Source organism: Erythrolamprus reginae, chromosome 4 (assembly GCF_031021105.1).
Source record: "Erythrolamprus reginae isolate rEryReg1 chromosome 4, rEryReg1.hap1, whole genome shotgun sequence".
NCBI classification, from domain to species: Eukaryota; Metazoa; Chordata; class Lepidosauria; order Squamata; family Dipsadidae; genus Erythrolamprus; species Erythrolamprus reginae.
Window position 1 is genome coordinate 27,843,770 of NC_091953.1, and position 23,094 is coordinate 27,866,863.

Consider the following 23,094-nt stretch of genomic DNA (forward strand, 5'->3'; position numbering starts at 1 on the left):
TTAATACGTTTTGGTAAGTCACAGCAGCTTTATGTTCACAGAAGGGAAAAACAATGGTTGTAAAGAAAATGCCGTCCCTGCTATGAAATTTGGAAGAAGCTCCATAATGTTATTGGTTGCTCCAGCACTGGGTGCCTTGAATCTTCTGGGTACAATGAAGATTATCACCGCATTTTGAAACGTAATGCCCAGTTTTCAGTCATAGTTTTTCCGACAGGATATTGACCCAAAATACCATCCAAGACTACAATTGTAATACAATCCAAGAAGTTGAAAATTAAACATTGGAGTGTTTTAAAGCATACTGCTGTGTGCCCTGATCTGAACATGTTTGGAAAGAGCTGAAACTCACAGTTGTGAAGAGCCATCAAATCTAAGACAACAGGAACAGTTTGCAGGTGGAAGGAGAGTGGAACATATTGTTGGTTGGGAAGTGTAGAGATCTTATTCAGAGCTTCAGAAATTGCCTGCTTGCAATTATTGCCTCAATTTTTAAGAATATGTCTAGTTATATATTAAAAGCTTGCTGTATGAATAAAGTATGATCGATGCCATTTATTTGTGTCAGTTTCAATTTATTCTATGTCAAATGTGAATTCTTTGGTTAAAAATAGAGTACCAGTTCTTTTGGTCATGTCTGTTATCCCTTCTACTTTATCTGGAGGGCACCAGATTGGTTAAGATTCTCTGAACATTATCTCACATACCATATTATTTTTTATGATAACTTTATTGAATTTTTAAACGAGATAAAAACTCATAGTAACTAATAATTACAGAAAGAGAAAAGGCAAAGAAAGAACAAAGCCAGAAGAATGAAAAAAGAAATGACTTTTGATTTTTTTACATCAGTTATAAGTATAAATTCAAATTGCCCTCTTATTCTAAAGTGACAACACAACTTTAATTTTTTTATTTCTTCCCAGCCATCAAAATCATATATCATAATTTCATTTTTTCTATTTTGTGAAATAGTCCAAAAGGGGTTTCTATCCAGTATTAAAACCAGTCAGCATTTTTTCTTTAATTAAAGTTGTTAGTTTCTCCATCACAGCAAACTCCATGTCTTCACCATCCACTGTTTTCTTATAAAAGTAATATTCTGTTGCTCCTGTTACTTTTAGGAGGAAGTGAGGATTAGCCTTTTTAAGATTAACTTGTTCAGAAGGTATTCCAAAAAAATCAAATGCAAATATCATTAATTTAATAAAATAAACTCACTTTCATCATCAAAGTAAAAAGCCTAGTAAGGTTTCAGTATCTTTAAAATATTTACTGGTTTGCTCCAACCAAAAAGAAATGCTAAGCTATTTAAGGGCAGATGTTCACACCAAACACCTTAATACTTTGATTTCTGCCTAAATTAGAGACTATAATGTATCAATATTAAAGCTGTGTTACAAGATGAACTAGAGAAATAATACTGCAATGCTGCAAAAAAATAATAGTTATTATAATCAATAACAATTATTGTAGGTCTAGGAGCTCTAACATTAAAACTATCAAAGCAGCTGAACAAAGTAGAATTTTTTGGTCCTTGAAATACCCACCTTCTAAAACAGCTTTGATTGAGACTGCTTACATATTATGGAGATGATTGGACAGTTCTTAGACTTTGAAAAAAGCTTGGAATTATCTGTAAACCTTGCTGTGTGGTCTTCAAGGGAGAATGTATAAATATCATTTATGATACTAAAATAGCAACTGATATAATTTGTTTCAGACGCCAGGAAAAAAAACAACTAAGCTATGGGTGCCAGATGAAGAAGTTTCTCCTGAGACTCTTGTAAAGGTATACTAATTAAAAACTTATATTTTCATAATTAAGTGCTGTTTCAATCTTATTTTCAAAACATGATGTAATAACAGTAGCACATTTTGATTTACTTTTTGGATTAAAATGAAGCAACTTTGTGTATACTAAAATATTGATATAATACATATTGATACTCTATTAACATATCAATTTGATGTTTGTTTGCATGCATTTCTTCTATTTCACTTTTATATAGTCATTGTTAAGGAAAACATTTCTAGACATTATCCCTTTTGCAGTTAGATGGCTGACATTTAAAAACGTAACTCTAGAAGTATAATGCGGAGTAATGTAATTTTTATCCTGTAGTTGTGGATTGGCTTAGCTTTAATCTGCAGAGCCTTATAATACAATGGAATTTGCAGGTACAGAAAACTACAATTGTTCCTATTAGCAGTTTATGAAGTAATACTACAACTCTCCCCTGTTCACAAAAGTGCCAAATATTATATTATACTGTCTCAATTTGAAATCTAAGTTCCAAAGCGAATTTTATAACGGAATCTGTAACATTCTTCCAAATTAAAAGAAAACAGTTGCCTAGCCCTACTTTATGATCAGATCAGACAAATCTGATCATAAAGTAGATATTATACACCCAACAGTGCAAAGACTGGGGAAGAACCATGTTTTTAAGGCTCTCCAGATCTTTTCCTAATGATGTGATAAAAGTAGAGAGTCCCTGGAGAATGTTAACAGTTCCTTTAAAGGAGAACAATGTGCATGAATCACCTTTTAATTTGGTTAAGGAAAATATAAATTTGAAATTTTCTCACTTGCCAAGTTATATTTTTCCTTATAATGCTTTTGGAGAACAAAAAAACCCCCTGTTCAAGATAAAATTTCTTGAGATGTTATAATGATCCAATAAGTGTGATAAAATTTGGCTTGATTATTTGTTAACATTTATTTCAGATGCAGGCAATTAAGATGATGGTTCGATGGTTACTAGGAATGAAGAATAGCCACAATAAATCAGGAAAATCTACATTAAGACTGTTAACAACAATCTTGCACAGTGATGGAGATCTAACTGAACAAGGGAGAATTAGGTATCTAAATACTTTTAAGGCAACATTACAAACATTTTTTTGAATAATACAGGAAATGAAAACACATTTATTTATTTAATTAATTAATTGATTGATTAATTAATTAATTTCTATGCCGCCCTTCTTGAGGCAACTCAGGGAGCGTACAACATTAAATATAACAATATATAAGAAATTTAATAACTATAAAATATGAAAACTTACTAAAACATTTTAAAAGACCCCGTGTACACTCACACACATTCATCCAATCCAATCATATCTCATATCGGCCGGAGACAATCTCATCACTCACGGCCTCCATGCCCGCCGACAAAGGTTTTTAAAGCTTTACAAAAAGGAGGGAAGGGGCGGTACGTATCTCTGGAAGGAGTTTGTTCCAAAGGGCTGGCACCACCACAGAGAAGGCTCTTCCCCTAGGTTCCGCAAGTCGACATTATCTGGCCAACGGGACCTGGAAAAGGCCGACTGTGGGACCTTACTGGCCACTGGGATACATGAGGCAGAAGACGGTCCCGAAGATAATCTGGTCCTAAGCCATGTAGGGCTCTGTAGGTCATAACCAGCACTTGAAATTGGGCCCAGAAACCAATGTAGACTTTGGAGTGTTGGTGTAGCATGGGCATACCTAGGGAAGCCCATGATTGTTCTCGCAGCTGCATTCTGCACGATCTGAAGTTTCCAAACACTCTTCAGAGGTAGCCCCATGTAGAGAGCATTACAGTAGTCGAACCTTGAGGTGATGAGGGCATGAGTGACTGTGAGTAGTGAGTCCCGGTACAGATAGGGCCGCAACTGGTGCACCAGGTGAATCTGGGCAAACGCCCCCCTCGCCACAGCTGAAAGATGGTTCTCTAATGTAAACTGAAATCAAGGAGGATGCCCAAGTTGCAGACCCTCTGTGAGGGGGTCAATAAGTCCCCCCCCCCCCAGGGTAATGGACGGACAGATGGAATTGTCCCTGGGAGGCAAAACCCACAGCCACTCCATCTTATCAGGGTTGAGTCTGAGTCTGTTGACACCCATCCAGACCCTAACAGCCTCCAGGCACCAGCACATCACTTCCACTGCTTCGTTGACTGGACATGGAGTACTGATGATACCTCACCCCATGCCCCTAGATGATCTCACCCAGCGGTTGCATGTAGATATTGAATAGCAGGGGGGAAGGCACCCCACAAGGGAGAGACCTTGAGGTCAACCTCTGACTCCCCACTAACACCGACTGCAACCGACCGGAGAGGTAGGAGAAGAACCACTGAAGGACAGTGCCTCCCACTCCTAACCCCTCCAGCCAGCGCAGAAGGATACCATAGTTGATGGTATTGAAAGCCGCTGAGAGGTCAAGAAGCACCAGGACAGAGGATAAACCCCTGTCCCGGGCCCGCCAGAGATCATCAACGCGAACAAAGCAGTTTCCGTGCTGTAGCAGGGCCTGAACCCTGACTGTTGAGGACCTAGATAATCGGCTTCTTCCAAGGACCGCTGGAGCTAGAGCGCCACCACCTTCTCAACAACCTTACCCATAAATCTACCTGCACACCTACCAATCTTATCTATTGACCTGCTTGCCTGAGATTCTCACTTCTTCCTGTGTCATGGTCACACTGGTCCTCACTTAACTACCTGTGTGGCTTTCGGATTACGATGGCGGCTGGTACTGCTGTAGCTAAGTTAACCATATTGCTTAACAGTGGAAATTCTAATCCTAATTGCCATTATAATCTCAAAAACAAATCATTTTAAAGGAGATGAAATTAGATATTGTGATTGATGGGAAACTTTTTGATTCATCTTAATAAATGCAGAGAAGATGGAAAGGCAAAATCATTATGCATATTTCAGTTAAACAAGATATCTTCTAAACTCATTACCCTTTAAAATATGCATGTTCAAAGATAGATATGATTATTATGTTTAGTATATCTAGTGATGGCAACAAGGAAATAAGCACAAATTACTTCAATAAGTACTATACTAACTAATCCATATCTTCTATTTATTTTTCAGCAAACCTGATATGTCTCGTCTAAGACTAGCTGCTGCTAGTGCTATTGTTAAGCTGGCACAGGAACCTTGTTATCATGAAATCATCGCATTAGAACAATATCAGCTGTGTGCATTAGCTATCAATGTAAGAAAATTGAAAGAATGGGTGCTAATTAGTGTTGGGTGAACCGAACTTGCATAGTTCGGGTCCATGCAGAACTTTGTGGTGTTCGGCATACTGAACCCGAACCCGGACTTTTAACGAAAGTCCATGTTCAGGTTCGGCGTTCGCTCAAACACCACGGTGGGTGGGAGGGGGAGCGGGGAGGGCTCTGACTCAGCGAAGCTGGCTGAGGAACTCTGGGAGTTGAAGTCCACAAAGTCTTAAAGTGAGGTTGGCTGGCTGAGGAACTCTGGGAGTTGAAGTCCACCCCGGCGCTCTTTGGAAAGGGGAGGCGGCAGTGGCAGGTAGAATGGAATCCCCCCCCCACTCTCCCAGCCTCCACGCCGCTGTCCAGCTGTCATCGTCTGAGAAGAGGAGCAGGAGTCGGGCACTGGTGACGGCGGAGGAAGGCAAACGCCGGGGAGCTTTCGGCCGGTCGGGAGGCTGGGAGGAAGGTGGGAGACGGGAAGAGGAGGAGGAGGAGGAGGAGGGCTTTAAAGGGGCAGAAGAAATCCGGACCATTGGAGCACAAAGAGGGAGGGGCGGTATAGATTTCCCACAGACGAGGGTGGGTGGGTTCCCAGCTGGTGGCTTTCAAAGGTGTGTGTGTGTGTGTGTGTGTGAGAGAGAGAGAGAGAGAGAGAGTGTGTGTGAGAGTGTTGTGTAAATATGTGTGTGAAAGTGTGTGTGTGTGTGTGTGTGTGTGTGTGTGAGAGAGAGAGAGAGAGAGAAAGTTGTGTATGAGAGAGGGTGCATGTGTGTAGGTGTGTGGTGTGTGTATGGGAGAGAGACCACGCAGGGAAGGAAGGCTGGCAGGCGACGGGCATCTCCCTCCTCTTTTTTCACCTGCTGCATGCCTTTGTCAATCCCTCCTCGTCGGGGAAAGGGGGAGGAGAAAGGCGGGTAGGACCCGAAGCCAGAGCAGCGCCTCCTCCTCCCAATGAAATCAGCCACGTCGCCAAGCAAGCTGACAGGCTCGGAGGTGGCGCAGCTCTCTCCCCCTGTTGTGCCCATTGCCCTGGGCAATCCGTGGCTGCCTGTCTCCTTTTATTTCTTATGGAAAAAGCTCGGCTTACGGAAGAGACACGGCTGCGGTGTCCGAGCCTTTTCCGTAAGAAATAAAAGGAGACAGGTGGCTGCGGGCTGCTTCGGCGAAGACGGGAGGGTGGGGCCAGAAGGGTTGGGGTTCGGGTTTGGCGAACTTGGCTTAACCCGCCGAACCTGAACTTCGATGGGTTCGCCCAACACTATTTCTAATTAATATTAGCTCTTTATGCTTATTATATATAAATTTCAAATTTCTGTAGTAAGCAGTTTGGCTTTTTCTTTCCTAAAAGTGCTATTGAAGAGTCATAATTATATAAAATTTCTTTTCTTCTTTTTAGGATGAGTGTTACCAAGTTAGACAGGCATTTGCTCAGAAACTTCACAAAGGCCTATCAAGACTCAGGTTACCACTGGAATATATGGCTATTTGCGCACTTTGTGCTAAGGACCCAGTAAAGGAGAGAAGAGCTCATGCTAGACAGTGCCTAGTAAAAAACATAAATGTGAGAAGAGAATATCTAAAGCAGCATGCAGCAGTTAGTGGTAAGAAATCTTGGAACAATAGCAGAATAAAGTTCAATGTTAACACCATGTCTTCCTGGTATTTAAATTTATTTTCTGTACCAATACAGTTTGCCTTAAATGTTTTTCCAAAATGAAAGAATGTGGTTGTGAAATAACAATTTTATATTGATTCCATTGAGTCTTGATTTGCTTCTAGCCCCAATTCAGACTGCTAATTATTATTATTTTGAATGTTATTTATACATTTCTCTTTGAAATACGTGTCCTTAAAGTGTATTGTCCAAATCAATTTGCTTATACAAAGTATTAATGATAATACTGATGGTAATAATAGTAATAATAACTATAATAATAATACCATTGTCTACTTATATATAATGAAATTCTTACATCATTTACTTATGCACATCAGTAATCTTTCATCCTTTAATTTCTCCCTCTTTTAACTAACCATTGATAAAACAAATCCAATGTTAAAAAATATTGTTTCTTCCTTATCTTTTATTATTATTGTCAATCTATCTATCTCTGCACAGTCTAATATTTTTCTAATTATACTTTCATCTGTAGGTGTATCCTTATTTTTCCAATGTTATGCAAATACAATTCTTGCTGTGTCAGTACCTATATTATTAAAAGTGTAATCCCTTTATTATAATTTTCTGATAATATACCTAACAAAAATATTTCTGGTTTTAAGTATAGGTGTTGCTTTATCATTTTCTTAAACCATGTATGTATTTTCATCCACCTTGATAGGTGGTATGTTACAATTTTTTTCTATAGCTTGGTTTCAAGCTTTTTGCATCAGATTCTGTTGATTGCAATTGAGAGGCTTAAATAAATACATCCATCTTTCTAGAAACTTCATGGCATACTTCAATTTTAAACCAAGAAATTGTTTAAATTAGAACATGTATGTGAGTTTCAATACATGTTGATTGTGCTTTGAAGCTATATATCCACCAGACTAACTTTCCTTGAACTTGAACTATTTTTGGCACATAATGACTGTTTCTTCATTTAATGCAATTGAAGATACAGTGGTACCTCTACTTAAGAACTTAATTCATTCCGTGACCAGGTTTTTAAGTAGAAGCAATTTTTTCCATAGGAATCAATGTAAAAGCAAATAATGCGTGCAAACCCATTAGGAAAGAAATAAAAGCTTGGAATTTAGGTGGGAGGAGGAGGAGGAAAAGGAGGAAGAGAGTCGCTGCCGAAGGAAGAAAGTGAGGTGATGTGAATCAGAAAAATCTAAAACTTTAAGGCTTAAAAAAAAAAAGGACTCTGAGGCAGCTAGAAGGAGCATATGCCTCCAATACACCCGACGCAAGGCTGCCTCCCATACACTGGTTGCTGCTGCTGCTACCTGCTGCCTCTTCCTTCCCATGCTGAAGGGCTCCCCTCTCCTCTCGCTCACTCGCTTTGTAGCTGGCGCCTTTCCTTCGCTGTGGTGACTCCTCAGCTGTGCAGAGCGAAGGGAGCGTTTCTTTTCTGTGGGCACTAGCAGAGGTTTATTCTCTGTCCAAGCGCCCAGAGAAAGGAAAATGCTTTGTTCACTCTGGACTGCCAAAACCTCCGTAAGCGCCACCAAAAGGCTCCTCTGGCAGCTCAGATCGCCAGGATTAAAAGGGGAATGGCAGGAAACTGGCCGGGCCTTTGTAGCGCTCTCAAATGTCCTGGGAAATATTTCTGGGCTCGGATCCTTAAGTAGAAAATAGTTCTTAAGTAGAGGCAAAAAAATCTTGAACACCCGGTTCTTATCTAGAAAAGTTTGTAAGTTGAAGTGTTCTTAAGTAGAGGTATCACTGTATTCTATAATCCAATGTATATTTAATGTAATTTTTTATTTTGATTACTGTTATAATGATACATCCAAATATTATAATTTTTCTTGAATTTACACTTTCAGAGAAACTTTTGTCTCTTCTACCAGAGTATGTTGTTCCATACACTATCCATCTTCTGGCACATGATCCTGATTATGTCAAAATCCAAGACATTGAACAACTGAAAGATATTAAAGAGTAAGAATGTATTTAAAATGAAATATGTCCATATATTAACCTATTAATTTATATTTTTTATTAAACCTTCAGTACAACTATGTTTTTTCAAGATTCAGTACCTTATTTATTCTCCGGGAAAATCAATTGGTTATTTGACATCTATATTTTATGTTTCTTCAGATGTCTGTGGTTCATACTAGAAATATTAATGGTTAAAAATGAAAATAATAGTCATGCATTTATCAGAAAAATGGTGGAAAATATTAAACAGACAAAAGATGCTCAAGGACCTGAAGACACAAAAATGAATGAAGTAAGTTGTATTGAGTATTGCTCATATTTATATAGACATAGTGAATATCTAGGTCAATGAAATTGACTGTATGTCAGTTGACTACAATGACTGAACAGTGACTATACAATAATAATTAGTTTTCTTTTATTCAGAAATTTGGACTTCTGCATAGTTGGTCCTTTCCAAGAATACAAGATATAAAACAGAATTTAATATAATATATCTGTGATAGGTCCTATGAAAGGTGTTATATTCTATTCTATGATAACCAGTAGAAATTGTCTTAAGTTGTGTGATTATACACTGTTTATAAATACAGTGTTCCCTCGATTTCGTGGGGGATGCGTTCTGAGACCTCCCGCGAAAGTCGAATTTCCGCAAAGTAGAGATGCGGAAGTAAATACACTATTTTTGGCTATGAGCAGTATCTCAAGTCTTCCCTTAACACTTTAAACCCCTAAATTACAATTTCCCATTCCCTTAGCAACCATTTAGATTATTACTCACCATGTTTATTTATTAAAGTTTATTAAAAAAATATTTATTAAAGGCGGATGAAATTTTGGTGATGACATATGATGTCATCGGGCAGGAAAAACCGTGGTATAGGGGGGGGGAAACCACAGATTATTTTTTAATTAATATTTTTGAAAAACCGTGGTATAGACTTTTCGCGAAATCAAACCTGCGAAAATCGAGGGAACACTGTACTGTAATTCTCCAAACAATTGTAAAGCTTTTTTATTAGGCATAGTATAACATATTTCTGATGTAGGTAAGTTTATTTTGTTTGATATTAATGTTCAATTTTTATACAAACATGGCGTTCCTTTTGCCTTTTCCTGTCTTTTTAAAATATTTTCTGACTTTATACAAAATCACACTTTTTCTTTCAGAAACTTTATACAGTATGTGATATAGCAATGAACATCATCATGTCAAAGAGCACAACATATAGTTTGGAATCTCCCAAAGACCCTGTATTACCAGCTCGATATTTCACTCAACCTGACAAAGTAAGGTGCTTTTTTTCTTACAAATTTCATTGGAACTATATGTTAAATACTGTGTTTTTTTAAAGTGAATAGTATGGTAACCCAAAGGATTATGAATTTAATGTGACATGAAATGTGTTATGTAGTTTATTTTATTTTTATTAAACTTTTCTTTGGAATCAAATCAAAACAGCATACATAGCCAATGCTTCTACCTCCTATATTCTCTACAACAGAGATCCTTCAAGAAGGGCAGAAAAAGAGTTATTGGCCCCAAGTCACTTACCATATTTTTTGGAGTATAAAATACACCCTTTTGCCCCCCAAAAGAGGGTGGAAATGTTGGTATATCTTATACACTGAATACAGCAATTTTTGGCCTCCCGAAACACCACCCCTGTGTCCCATTTTTGCAAAAAATGGGCCCGTTTTTCGCAATGATGGGGCACCCAGAGGGTTTCGGAAGCCTGCAGATCATTCTTAGGAGGTGGGGGAAAGCAAAAACATGCATTTTTGCCTTCTCCCACCCCCTAGGAGCTCTCTGCAGGCTTCCCAAACCCTCTACATGCCCCGTTTATGCAAAACAGGCCATGCAACAAGGGAGTTTTTGCCTTCTAATTACCCCATCTAGCATGACTGGAAGAGGAATTTTGGGAGTTGAAGTCCATTAGTCTTAAAGCTGTCAAGTTTGAAGACCCCTGGGTTAGGCGTTAGGGGTGCAAGAGTCTTCAAACTTGGCAAGACTTGCCCTTCAACTCCCACTCCTGAGCTAGCATGTGTGGAGAAGGAATTCTGGGAGTTGAAGTCCACAAGTCTTAAAGCTGTCAAGTTTGAAGTTTGTAAAAAGTGTACATGGTTGTAAAAAGTGTACACGGTTGTAAAAAGTATACATGATTGTAAAAAGTATTTTGCTACACTAGTATTTTGTTAAATAATATATTTCTACAACATTTTGTTCAGAATACCTTTTTCCTTGTTTTCTCCTCTAAAATCTAGGTGCCTCTTATACTCCGATGCGTTTTATACTCTGAAAAATATGTTAATTGGCTTTCAAGCCTAAAAAGGACTGGAAATAAAGATATCCTATTTCCTTGCTTTGACCTGCCCTAGCATCAAACTGGATCTCAATAAACCATAGTTCACAAAAGTTTTCATGGAATAAATTTTTTTTTAAAGTGTCAAAAGCAATTTATAATTTTCATTTGTGTAATTCTGCCCTTAATTGTACATCAATTATGAAATTAAATGTTATATCAGTTTTATGATTGGTTATGCAAGTGCATATTGATTATTCAATCTCAGTTTAATCTTTAAACTGGAATCTTTTATTTTTCCTTTACTTGCAGAATTTCAGTAATACCAAAAACTATCTGCCTCCAGAAATGAAATCATTTTTTACTCCAGGAAAGGTAGGCATTTGTATATTTTTAGGATCTGCACAAAATAATTCTGTTTAACTAAAATAAAATTCTTACAATAATGTTATTTTGAAATTATTTATTAGAATGAGAGCTGTTTAGTTTTTAATGTTAATATTTAGCTACTCACTCAAAGGCAATTCCACATATACTGCATTGCAGAGATTACATGTCATTAAAAAAAAACCTGGAAATCTTCGAACAATAGAAAGATTGAAAGATGTTAGTGACGGAAGCCTAAGAGGATATTGATTTTCAAAATATAGTGAGGGCATAGCTTCAGATACTCTATTAATATTCTGATTAGTATAGTCATTTTACATTATTTCACCTGGTAATGATTTAGTGGAGCTGAAACTGATTTCATACATAGTATATGGGGAATATTGACAGGGATTAAAACTAAAGGGCATCAGTATCAAACAGATATTTAAGAAATAAGCCAGATCTTCAGGAAAGCCTCTTAGTAATGTACTATATATTGCAGGAACATATATGCTGCTTGAATTCAACAGTGTCTTGCTGAACTGCTGATGTTGATGACATAAGTACATTTAAATGATGTAGAAACACTTGGAAATCTTGACTACTTATTTGCTGCATGGATCACATGTAATTTCAGTTCTGAAATAAAGCATCTAATTATTTTGCCTTTTAAGGGAATATATTGAATTTAATTTAATGCATTCATAATTTTATAGCTAGAAATGTGATACAGACACACATATATATACATATGTTTTCACATATATACAAATATGCGCACATCTATCTACTTACCTATCCATCCATCCCTCCATCTATCCAGGCTATCAGCCTGTGGCACTGCTGAAGTGATATGGAAGACCAGGATCCTTCAATAGCAGCCTTCAGCTTGCCACGCTGCATTGAGGCAGTAATTGCTGCAAGAGGGGCTCAAACAAGTACTGAGTACATATGCATGCTTATACAGTGGTACCTCTACTTAAGAACATAATTCGTTCCATGACCAGGTTCTTAAGTAGAAAGGTTCTTAAGTTGAAGCAATTTTTCCCGTAGGAATCAATGTAAAAGCAAATAATGAGTGCAAACCCATTAGGAAAGAAATAAAAGCTCAGAATTTGGGTGGGAGAAGGAGGAAGAAGAAGAGGAGGAGGACAGTCGCTGCTAAAGAAAGAAGGTGAGGTGAGGGGAATCAAGAAATTCCAAAACTTTAACGCTTAAAAAAGAAAAGAGGGACTCTTAGGCGGCGAGGTGGAGCACGTGCCTCCCATACACTGCACCAGAGAGAGAAATGGCAGGAAACAGGCCAGGCCTTCGTGCCACTCTCAAATTTCCTGGGAAATTTTTCCAGGCTTGGGTTCTTAAGTAGAAAATGGTTCTTAAGAAGATGCAAAAAAATCTTGAACACCTTCTTATCTAGAAAAGTTCTTAAGTAGAGGCGTTCTTAAGTAGAGGTACCACAGTACTTTTCAGAGGTCCGAAATTGTTCTATGTACAATCCTTGTTTTATTGATCACATGTAATACAGTGATCCCTCGTTTTTCACGGGGGATGCGTTCCAAGACCACCTGTGAAAAACGAATTTCCATGAAGTAGAGAAAAGATATTTTTTTATGTATTTAACGAGTATTTTTTTTAAAAAACCATCCTTTTAAAACCCATCCTTTGCATTAAACAGTCGTTCTATAATATTTCTCAGCTGGAACTACATGTGATATCCTACCAGTTTCTTTAATAGAATACAATAGTACTGTAGAAGAATTTTATGAATTTTTAATGGATTTAAAATTTTCAATGGATTTAGGCCCCCTTTGAAAACCTGTGAAGTAGCAAATCCACGAAAGATGAACCGCGAAGTAGCGAGGGATTACTGTATTCTAATTTTCTGAGATGGGGAATTTGGGGTTTTCATGAGATGTACCCCATAATCATCACAATTATGACAAATCATGGCTTGAACTATCTTGCCTCTTTCATATATTATGTTTCACCTTTTAAGTTACATTACTGAAATAAATGTACTTCTGCACGATATTTCTAATTTTTCAAGTTTCACCTGTAATTGTGACTTAAAACTTTTTTTTCAAACTATGTTAAGATATACTGAAGAGTTTGCAAATTTAGATTTTGAGGCTTTGTCTTTTATTTTAGGAAGTATAAAATTCACATTCTACATAACGTAGAATATATAGATTAAACTGTTTTTTCTATGTTTTACAGCCCAAAGCAGCCAATGTTCTTGGAGCAGTTAATAAGCCCCTTTCATCAGCAGGCAAGCAATCTCAATCCAAATCTTCTCGGATGGAAACTGTAAGCAATGCCAGTAGCAATTCAAATCCAAGCTCACCTGGAAGAATCAAAGGAAGGTAAGTAATACAAAGGTCACCAGAGTCTCCCCCATTGTAAAGTGAGCTAAATTTAACTCTGCTGTGCAAGTCACTGTGAGAACAGTGGGCTCGGAGGTGGCAACAACAGCCGCATTGGCTGTAACTAGTGTCTTGGAATGGAGAGCAAGTCGTGCCTCTCCCCGAGTGGCCAAGGTGCACTCAGCACCAACAAGGGCCAGAAGAAGCGCCCACGAGATGAGACAGGTACAGGGGCGCTTTGCTCCCACTCTGGAATATGGAGTGAGTCTCCATTGCCCACCTTTGCCCTTACCTTGTCAGGCCAGGTGAGGAGTGACACGGAGTGGAGGGTGAGGGGTGTGGCAAGCCAGTGATGGGTTCAGCCAGTAGGGAGCTACAGCAGGGGGATAAAAGAACTTCATTTATCTGGGAACCTGAAATGTCCCTTGATGTAAATCATGGTAAAAAGCACCCAAAGAAGAAGAAAGAACAACATCAGCAACAAGGAAAAACCCCAACCTTCGCCTGATTTTGGAAATCGTTCAAGAGGCACACACACAGACACACACAGACACACACACACAGACACACACACACGAGAAACAGGCAGAGACAATGAGAGAGAGAGACAGAGTGATCAGAGAAAGAGAGAGAGAGAGACAGAGAGGGACAAAGAGAGAGTGGGAGAAAGAGAGAGAGACAGAAAAAGAGAGAAAGATATGTCTGTTTCCCACAGAAAAGAAAACCGGGAACCACAAAACCTTGGTAGGCCTGGCTGGGGTTTCATGTGATTGGGTGGGAATGATTGACATCAAATTGGCCACGCCCACCCAGATTTTGTGGCTCCCAGCATTTTCTGTGGGAAATGGGCCCAAATGGCTCTTTGGGTGTTTAAGTTTTCAGACCTTTACACTAAGACCAAACTCATACAGCTAGCTTTGTGCCAAAGGCAGAGTTAGAATTCATGGTCTCTTCATTTCTATCTGATACCATAACCACTGCATCAAACTATCTCACATTTCCTTAATTTTTTTTATAAATTACTGACTTCCACTTTAGTAATAACAATACAGTTCTAATGGAAGAGAATATTTATTGCCCAGTTGAGCTACAATTTTGGAGTCCTAGTTGCTCTCTGAATTTGGATGTTTGATCACCCTTTCAGGTAATGAAATGTCTAGAAGCAAACAACCAAGTTGCAAAAAGTACTCCACAATGACAATGTATATATTAGTGAAAATACAATGTAAGGATAAATAAAGTACTTCCCTGACCGTTTCAAGATGATAGGGATATTTTTAAGGCAAAAACTATATAGCTGACAAAATAACTACCTATAAAAATAATTTTATTTTTAACTTTTTACCCTGTATTTTACCCTGAATTTGTTGTCAATTTTAAAATATAAGCAGGTATAAATTATGTATTTTAATAATTATGCATATTTTAATTATAATAGGCTCGATAGCACTGAACTAGACCACAGTGAAAATGAAGACTATACAATGATGCCATCTCTGCCAGGAAAGAAGAATGATAAAAGAGATGATTCTGAAATTGTAAGAATTAATAGCATTGCTTTTCCATTAATTGTAATATTATTATTTTTTAAAATAATACAAAATCAAAGTAATCAGAGATGTGCCTGATGATTATTCATCTGAAAATAGAAGGTTTAGAAAGAGTGCCTTAAAAACATGTATTTCCTTAAAGTTTTTATTCTGCCCTTCTGGCCAGTTTTTATATTAAAACACCTTTCGTAAGCTGCTTAAAACCCACCTCTGCCGTCAGGCATGGGGGAATTGAGACCCTCTTCTCCCTAGGCCTTTACAATTCTATGCATGGTATGTATGTATGTATGTTTGGTTTTTTATATTAATTATTTTTTATATTAATTATTTTAATTATTTCTAACATCAGACTACTATTGTACACTGCTTTATTGTTGCTGTTAGCCGCCCCGAGTCTCCGGAGAGGGGCGGCATACAAATGCAATCAATCAATCAATCAATAAATCAATAAATAAGAAATACAATTCGGGAGTATTAAAATAATGGTGGGTTTTTTCCGCATATTTGTAGAATGAGTTAGTATTTCCTTATGTAAGATCGATCTAGACATATTTGATGGATGAAGTGGTGTTCTCTTTCTTCCTCAGTCAGAGCTGGAAAAGCCCAGAAGTAGAAAAAAAATGATTACAGATCCCGAGGAAAAGTTGGGCATGGATGAACTGAGCAAATTGGGACAAGAATCAAAACTTAGAAGTAGCCAGCGAGGCAGAAAAAGGGCCGCAGTTATTTCAGAGTCCGAGGAACCCCAGTGGCCAGAGGAAAAGAGGTTAAAAGAGAGTATCTTAGAAAGTGAAGATGAACAAAACAGCCCACCAAAGAAAGGAAGAAGAGGGCGACCTCCAAAAGCCGCCACAGGAACTATACAAAAAGAAGAATCAGCAGTAAAAACATCTAAAAGAGGGAGAAAAAAAGCTGTGCCAGTTAAACCTGTGGAGGAGGCGGAAGAAGAAGAGGAGGAGGAAGAGGAGGAGGAAGAGGAGGAAGAAAGGCAGATAGACAGCATAGAACAGAAGCCAAAAGGTCGACAATACAAAGCACCCAAAAAATCACAACAAAGGTAAGTCCTTTGTTCAATTGTCTGCTATTTTTAAATTTAAATTGACAAGGTGACTGAGTTGGATATCCTTCCAAAATAGATCTGAATCATCTGAAATAAGCACAGCTGAATCCAACCAGTCTACACCACAAAAAAGACGAGGAAGACCACCAAAAGTTACACCCACTCAGCAGAAGAAAGGGTATGAATGTGATGCTAATTTAACAAAGGGTTCCTTAAATTAATTTTTAAAATGTTCCAACTTCGGTGATCCTGTAAGTATAACAAGGTTCACAAAAATAAAAATTTAATATTAGGCTTTAATATTAATTATTAGGTGCTAAGATAGTGTAATTCTTTCCCCAAATCTTTCTTCATTGCTTTAAATTTACTTAAAGTGTTGAGTGATTCCTTGATTTGCGACTTTCTATTTTAGAGGAGCCGGACGATCAAAACAAACAGCAAGCAAAGAAAATGAATCTGGCGAAGAGATGGATGTATTTCAAAGTAGTTCCCCCATTCACGATATTCCTCAAGAAATAACAATGGAGGAAGAAGAAGTGTCCTCAATCAGAGTAAATAATATGCTTTTGCACAATTGCACATAGATTCATTTGAATGACTATGCATTTCATACTTTTATTTATTTTATTTATTTATTTGTCAAACATGTGTAGGATAGTAGTTTGTATAAACATAACATAAATAAAAAGTAATGATAAAAAAAGGACAGTAGGATAGGGACGGTAGGCACAATAGTGCGCTTATGCACGCCCCTTACAGACTCTTAAAAACAGGGAGAGATCAAAAATTTTGGGGGTTTGGGAAAGAAACCATAGTCAGGTAGTGCATTCCAGGCATTGATCATTCTATTGCTGAAGTCATATTTTCTGCAATCAAGTTTAGAATGGTTTACATTTAGTTTGAATCTATTATGTGCTCGTGTATTGCTGCAGTTGAAGGTGAAGTAGGCATTAACACGAAGGACATTTTGGTATATGATTTTATGAAATACAGTTAGATCAGATTGGAGACGACATAGTTGTAAATTGTCTAATTGTAGTACAGTGAACCCTCGAGTTTCGCGTCCTCGAGCATCGCGAAAGGGCTATTTCACGAGTTTTCAACCCGGAAGTAAACTCCACCATCTGCGCATGCGTGCCTTTTTTCTATGGCCACGCATGCGTAGATGGTGGAGTTCCCCAGCTTGGAAGCTGGGCGGCTTCCCTGGGTCTTCCCCCTCTTGCCCCGATAAGACCCCAGCGGCAGCGCGAGCAACGGCGTGGGCGGGCGGGCGGCACGCGCGGGGACACCCCAGCTCCGCTCCCCAGCTGGGAAGCGGCCCCAGCAACAGCGTGGGCGGGCGGTGCGCGCGCGCTTGGGGAAACCCCAGCTCCGCTTCCCAGCTGGGAAGCGGCCCCAGCAACGCGCGCGCGCTTGGGGAAACCCCAGCTCCGCTCCCCAGATGGGAAGCGGGCCCAGCAACAGCGTGGGCGGGCGGGCGGTGCGCGCGCGCTTGGGGACACCCCAGCTCCGCTCCCCAGCTGGGAAGCGGCCCCAGCAACGCGCGCGCGCTTGGGGAAACCCCAGCTTTGCTCCCCAGCTGGGAAGCGGCCCCAGCAACAGCGTGGGCGGGCGGGCGGTGCGCGCGCGCTTGGGGACACCCCAGCTCCACTCCCCAGCTGGGAAGCGGCCCCAGCAACAGCGTGGGCGGGCGGTGCGCGCGCGCTTGGGGACACCCCAGCTCCGCTCCCCAGCTGGGAAGCGGCCCCAGCAACGCGCGCGCGCTTGGGGAAACCCCAGCTCCGCTCCCCAGCTGGGAAGCGGCCCCAGCAACAGCGTGGGCGGGCGGGTGGCACGCGCGCGGGGAAACCCCAGGCGCGAGCAACGGGGTGGGCGGGCGAAGGGCGGGCGACGGTGGAAGTAAAAACACCATCTGCGCATGCGCAGATGGTGTTTTTACTTCCGCACCACTACTTCGCGAAAAATCGATCATCGCTTGGGGTCCTGGAACGGAACCCTCGCAATGATCGAGGGACCACTGTATTTCAAGTCTGATGGAATAAGATATTCTGCTGCAAGCGGAGGAGTTGAAGGACTCTTCTTGTGAAATATTTCTGGACTCTCTTGATTGTATTAATGTCTGATATGCAAGGCGGGTTCCAAACTTGGTGAGCTCTATTCTAGAATTGGTCTAACAAATGTTTTGTATGCTCTGGTTAGCAGTGCAATGTTACCAGAGAAGAAGCTATGTAAAATTCGATTAATAACTCTTAGTGCTTTTTTGGCAATGTTCTTATAGTGGGCTCTAGCACTTAGGTCATTGTATATGACTACTCCAAGGTCTTTGACAGAGTGAGGGTCATCTACAAGTTCGTTTCCTCCAAGTTTGTATTTTGTATTCTAATTCTTTTTGCCAATGTGTAAGACAGCATTTGTTGGTTGAGATTTGAAGTTGCCAGTTGCTTGACCATTCTGCTACATGGCCAAGATCCAGCAGCATTGTCAATGGTATTAAATAGTTTAACATCATCAGCAAAGAGAATACAGTTGCTTATAATGTGATCACAAAGATCATATATGTACAGTATGAAGAACGTTGGTCCTAAAACACTGCCTTGACGGACAACACTGTTGACAGGAGTAGGATTAGATATGGCACTTCCTATTTTGACCACCTGCTGTCTGTTAGATAGGAACACTGTTATCCAGTCATGTAAGGGTCCAGAGATGCCATAGGATTTTAGTTTCAGAAGTAGTTTGTTGTGAACTACTGAATCAAATGCTTTACAAAACTCTATGTAGATTGCATCTATTGTTTTACCCTGATCAAATTGTGTGGTCCATATTTTTTTGCAGTGTAAGAGTTGCAGATTACAGGAATTTTTTTTTCTGAAACCAAATTGTTTGTTGGAAAGTAGATTATTAGTTTCTAAGTGGAGCGTAATGGATTGGTTTACGATTGATTCCATGACTTTGCAAGTGACACAACCCAAAGAGATTTGTCTGTAATTTTCAACGTTACTTGGATCTCCTTTTTTGAAGATAGGTATGATTGTGGCTAGTGACCTTAGTTTGGGTAAGGAGCTAGTCCTGAAACATTTTTTTAAAAGTTATGCTTAGAGGTTTAGACAAGATTGTGGACAGCTTTTTTTTAAAGAAATATGTACATAGTCCATCAGGAACAATAGATAGAGATGGTTTTAGGTCTTTCTAATGTTCTCTTCTGTAAAATCGATTTGTGTTAGATCATTGAAGTTGATTATGGTACGACTAGGACATATTGGGCATGAGCCATTGCTGTTTACAAAGACTGACCTGAAGAATGTGTTAAAGATGTTGGTTTTAACTGTTTTATCATTATAGTCTTTATCATTTGGTCCTTTAAGGGTTGGGATGGATCTAGAGTCTTTGAGTTGATTGTTTACAAAATTATAGAAGACACAAGTGGACTTCGTATGAAGAAGGTTTACTTCTTGATTGATGTGATAATTGGTACATTCTGTCTTTATTTGCTGACACAAATTTTTATAGGGCTTTTAAAGTTTATAACCTAGCCTGTTTTATTTTTTCTCCAAAGAGATCTTTTTTTGGATTGGAGCTTCCTTATTTTTATGGGTAATTTATTTTTCTTGTTTTTGGTGATTATTAGTGGTATATAATTTAATGACTCTTTGGATTTCAAGCAAAAATATATTGTGGTAATCTTCAGCAGTATTATAGTCAGAGAATATTGTATGCCAATCAAGAGATGAGAGGTTGGCGTCTATGATATCATTGTTGGCCTTTTTAAAGTTATAATTGGGTATCCCATCAAGGCGGTTTCTGTAAGGACATATATTGAGTCAAAAGTTTTGAGTCATATATTGAGTCATATATTGATCAATCATGCTGTGATCACTGTTAGAAAAGGGTTCTTTTATTTGTAGTTTGTAAATTGAGTGTAAACTTGCAGAAGATGAGATCAAGTCAATTATTGAGTCTAGTATTGTCTGTAACTAGTTGATCTAGCTATAGACTAGAAATAGCATTGTAAAGGGTTTAATATATGAGTTCAGTTGTACATTTGTTTAGGGTCCAGTTTATATGTGGTAGGTTTAAGTCTCCAAGAAATATAAGAGGGATTGGGTAGGAGGCGGCCCATGTTAATAATAACGTTAGCTTGTTCGCAAGTGTGATGTTGTAATCAGGGGCTCTATAACATAGTAGGAAGCGAAGTGTGGTATTTAAGGTCAGTTCACAGATGATAGTTTCTGGAAGATCAAGTACGTGTTTAACTTGCACCTTTTTTTAGCTTCCGTGATTTCTTATAGAACATTGCAACTCCACCTCCTGTATGGGTTACGCAATCAGATCGGTAAACATGATAGTCTCCTACTGTGATAATGGAGTCGGGAAGGGATGCTTTAAGCCATGTTTCGCAGATAAATATACAGTGATCCCCCGCTCGTTGCGAGGGTTCCGTTCCAGGACCCCCCGCAACAAGCGGGTTTTCGCGAAGTAGCGCTGCGGAAGTAAAAACACCATCTGCGCATGTGCAGATTATGTTTTTAACTTCCGCAGCGCTAGCGAGGAGCCGAAGATTGGGGGCGGCGGGGCTGTTTTAAAACATCGCCGCCGACATGGGGGGCTCGCTAGCACCCCCCGAACCCCCAACCCAGGTTTGGGGGGGTGCTAGCGAGCCCCCCATGTCGGCGGGGACCTTTTAAAACACCCGCGCGGCTTTCCAATGAGTCCCGAAGACACGTTTGTCTTCGGGACTCATTGGAAAGCTCCGATCGTTTTAAAACAGTTGCGCCGTTCTCCGCTGACTCCTAAAGCGGGGTGCGAAATGACTTGGAGGAATGTGAAGCTGAAACCGGCCGATTTGGACTTCCCATTCCTCCAAGTCACTTCGCCGCTCGTGTCCTGGCTAAACCGGGCAGCAGGAGACAGGCTTTGAGTTTTGGCTGCGGGGCGAGGGAGTTAGGAAAGTCCTACTTCTCCCCCCGCAGCCAAAAACTCAAAGCCTGTCTCCTGCTGCCCGGTTTAGCCAGGACACGAGCGGCGAAATGACTTGGAGGAATGTGAAGCTGAAACCGGCCGGTTTCAGCTTCACATTCCTCCAAGTCATTTCGCCGCTCGTGTCCTGGCTAAACCGGGCAGCAGGAGACAGGCGGTGGGCTGGGAGCCGCAGGCGAAAGGAGCTCGGGCATTGTTCTCCAGACCCCGCCCGCAGCCTGGAGAGGGAAAGGGCCGCCGCGGGGCTGAGCGGGCGGGGTCCGGAGAACAATGCCTGGCGCCGCGCTCCGATGCCCGAGCTCCTTTCACCTGCGGCTCCCAGCCCACCGCCTCGCTGGTTGGCTTCTCCTCCTGCTCAGCCTCGCCTCGGCCTTTGTGCGCGGCTTGTCCCGACAGCCCCCCACCCCAGCACTTTGAATCCAGCAGCTTCTGCTGGATACGGGCGGTGGGTGGGACGAGCGGTGCGGAAGCCAGGGGCTGTGGCAGCTTGCCCCCCCATCGCCCTTATCCAGCAGAAGCTGCTGGATTCAAAGTGCTGGGGTGGGGGGCTGTCGGGACAAGCCGCGCACAAAGGCCGAGGCGAGGCTGAGCAGGAGGAGAAGCCAACCAGCGAGGCGGTGGGCTGGGAGCCGCAGGTGAAAGGAGCTCGGGCATCGGAGCAGCCTGGAGAGGGAAAGGGCCGCCGCGGGGCTGAGCGGGCGGGGTCCGGACAGCCCCCCACCCCAGCACTTTGAATCCAGCAGCTTCTGCTGGATACGGGCGGTGGGTGGGACGAGCGGCGCAGAAGCCAGGGGCTGTGGCAGCTCGCCCCGCCCATCGCCCGTATCCAGCAGAAGCGGCGGGATTCAAAGGGATTCAAGGCTAACTTCTGCGCTTGGCTTGAGGACTCAGCTGGGAAGCGGCACGGGTGTTTTAAAAGGTCTCCGCCGGCATGGGGGGCTTCCTACCCCCCCCCGAACCCCCAACCCGGGTTTGGGGGGGTGCTAAGAAGCCCCCCATGCCGGCGGAGACCTTTTAAAACACCCGTGCCGCTTCCCAACTGAGTCCCGAAGCCAAACGAACCCGGGTGGCCAGGCGAGCAGCGAGCAAATGGCGGGTGGCCGGGCGAAGGGCGGGCGAACGGAGGGCGAGCGGGTGCTGGGGGGGGGCTTCTCGCCCTCCCGCCAGCAAGAGGGGAAAGACCCAGGGAAGCCGCCCCCCCAGCTGATCTGCCCGGCGGGGAACACCATCTACGCATGTGTGGCCATAGGAAAAAAGGGCGCACATGCGCAGATGGTGTTTTTACTTCCGGGTTGAAAAATCGCGATGTAGCCCATTCACAATGGTCGGGGACGCAATAACCGGGGGATCACTGTAATGTCAAATTTAGCAGTTTTTAGTAAGAGAAGGAGTTCAGGTATTTTGTTAACGATGCTTTTTGAATTCATTAGTTTGCATTTAAGAATAGCAATGGTTGATACTGAGGAAGTAAGGGGCGTGCATACCAAGTTTTGTTTTATGGGAGGTTGGTTTTGGTTGAAGGTAGAGTGGAAGTTAGGATGGTTTTGGGTGATGGTGGTTTGAAGGTTGGATGGTGGATTGCGGGTCTTAGTTTTGATGTAGCCAGCATGGTACTCAATGTACAGGTTGGTTTGTCCTTGGTCTTGATGTTTTTTGAGATTTGCTTGGAGTTAGTGAATTGGATTAGTTGTAGTATGGATAAGTCAGGCCTTGAGGCTGTTGAAGCTAAAAGTTTAGTAAAATGCTATTACTAAATATAGTGAAGCAGGATTGGCAGTTCCCTATTTTAAAAGTGATAGAATTTTCCTTTGGGAAGAAATAGGCAATTTCATTTCACGTAGTACAAC

The 23,094-nt window shown here is 41.0% G+C and overlaps 1 protein-coding gene across 2 annotated transcripts in view; it reads left to right on the forward strand.

The window, feature by feature from the left end:
- The window catches only part of PDS5B (PDS5 cohesin associated factor B), a 97,908-nt gene that overhangs the window by 72,137 nt on the left and 2,677 nt on the right, over positions 1-23,094 (forward strand). Inside the window, exons 22-34 of one of the 2 annotated variants that reach the window (XM_070749890.1) lie at positions 1,724-1,792; positions 2,732-2,868; positions 4,879-5,002; positions 6,406-6,610; positions 8,508-8,622; positions 8,785-8,917; positions 9,796-9,915; positions 11,241-11,303; positions 13,515-13,660; positions 15,099-15,198; positions 15,798-16,267; positions 16,347-16,448; positions 16,683-16,821. In XM_070749890.1, the coding sequence (XP_070605991.1) occupies positions 1,724-1,792; positions 2,732-2,868; positions 4,879-5,002; positions 6,406-6,610; positions 8,508-8,622; positions 8,785-8,917; positions 9,796-9,915; positions 11,241-11,303; positions 13,515-13,660; positions 15,099-15,198; positions 15,798-16,267; positions 16,347-16,448; positions 16,683-16,821 (1,923 nt within the window). The remainder of the gene's footprint in view (positions 1-1,723; positions 1,793-2,731; positions 2,869-4,878; positions 5,003-6,405; positions 6,611-8,507; positions 8,623-8,784; positions 8,918-9,795; positions 9,916-11,240; positions 11,304-13,514; positions 13,661-15,098; positions 15,199-15,797; positions 16,268-16,346; positions 16,449-16,682; positions 16,822-23,094) is intronic. The other variant, XM_070749892.1, reaches the window with a different exon arrangement.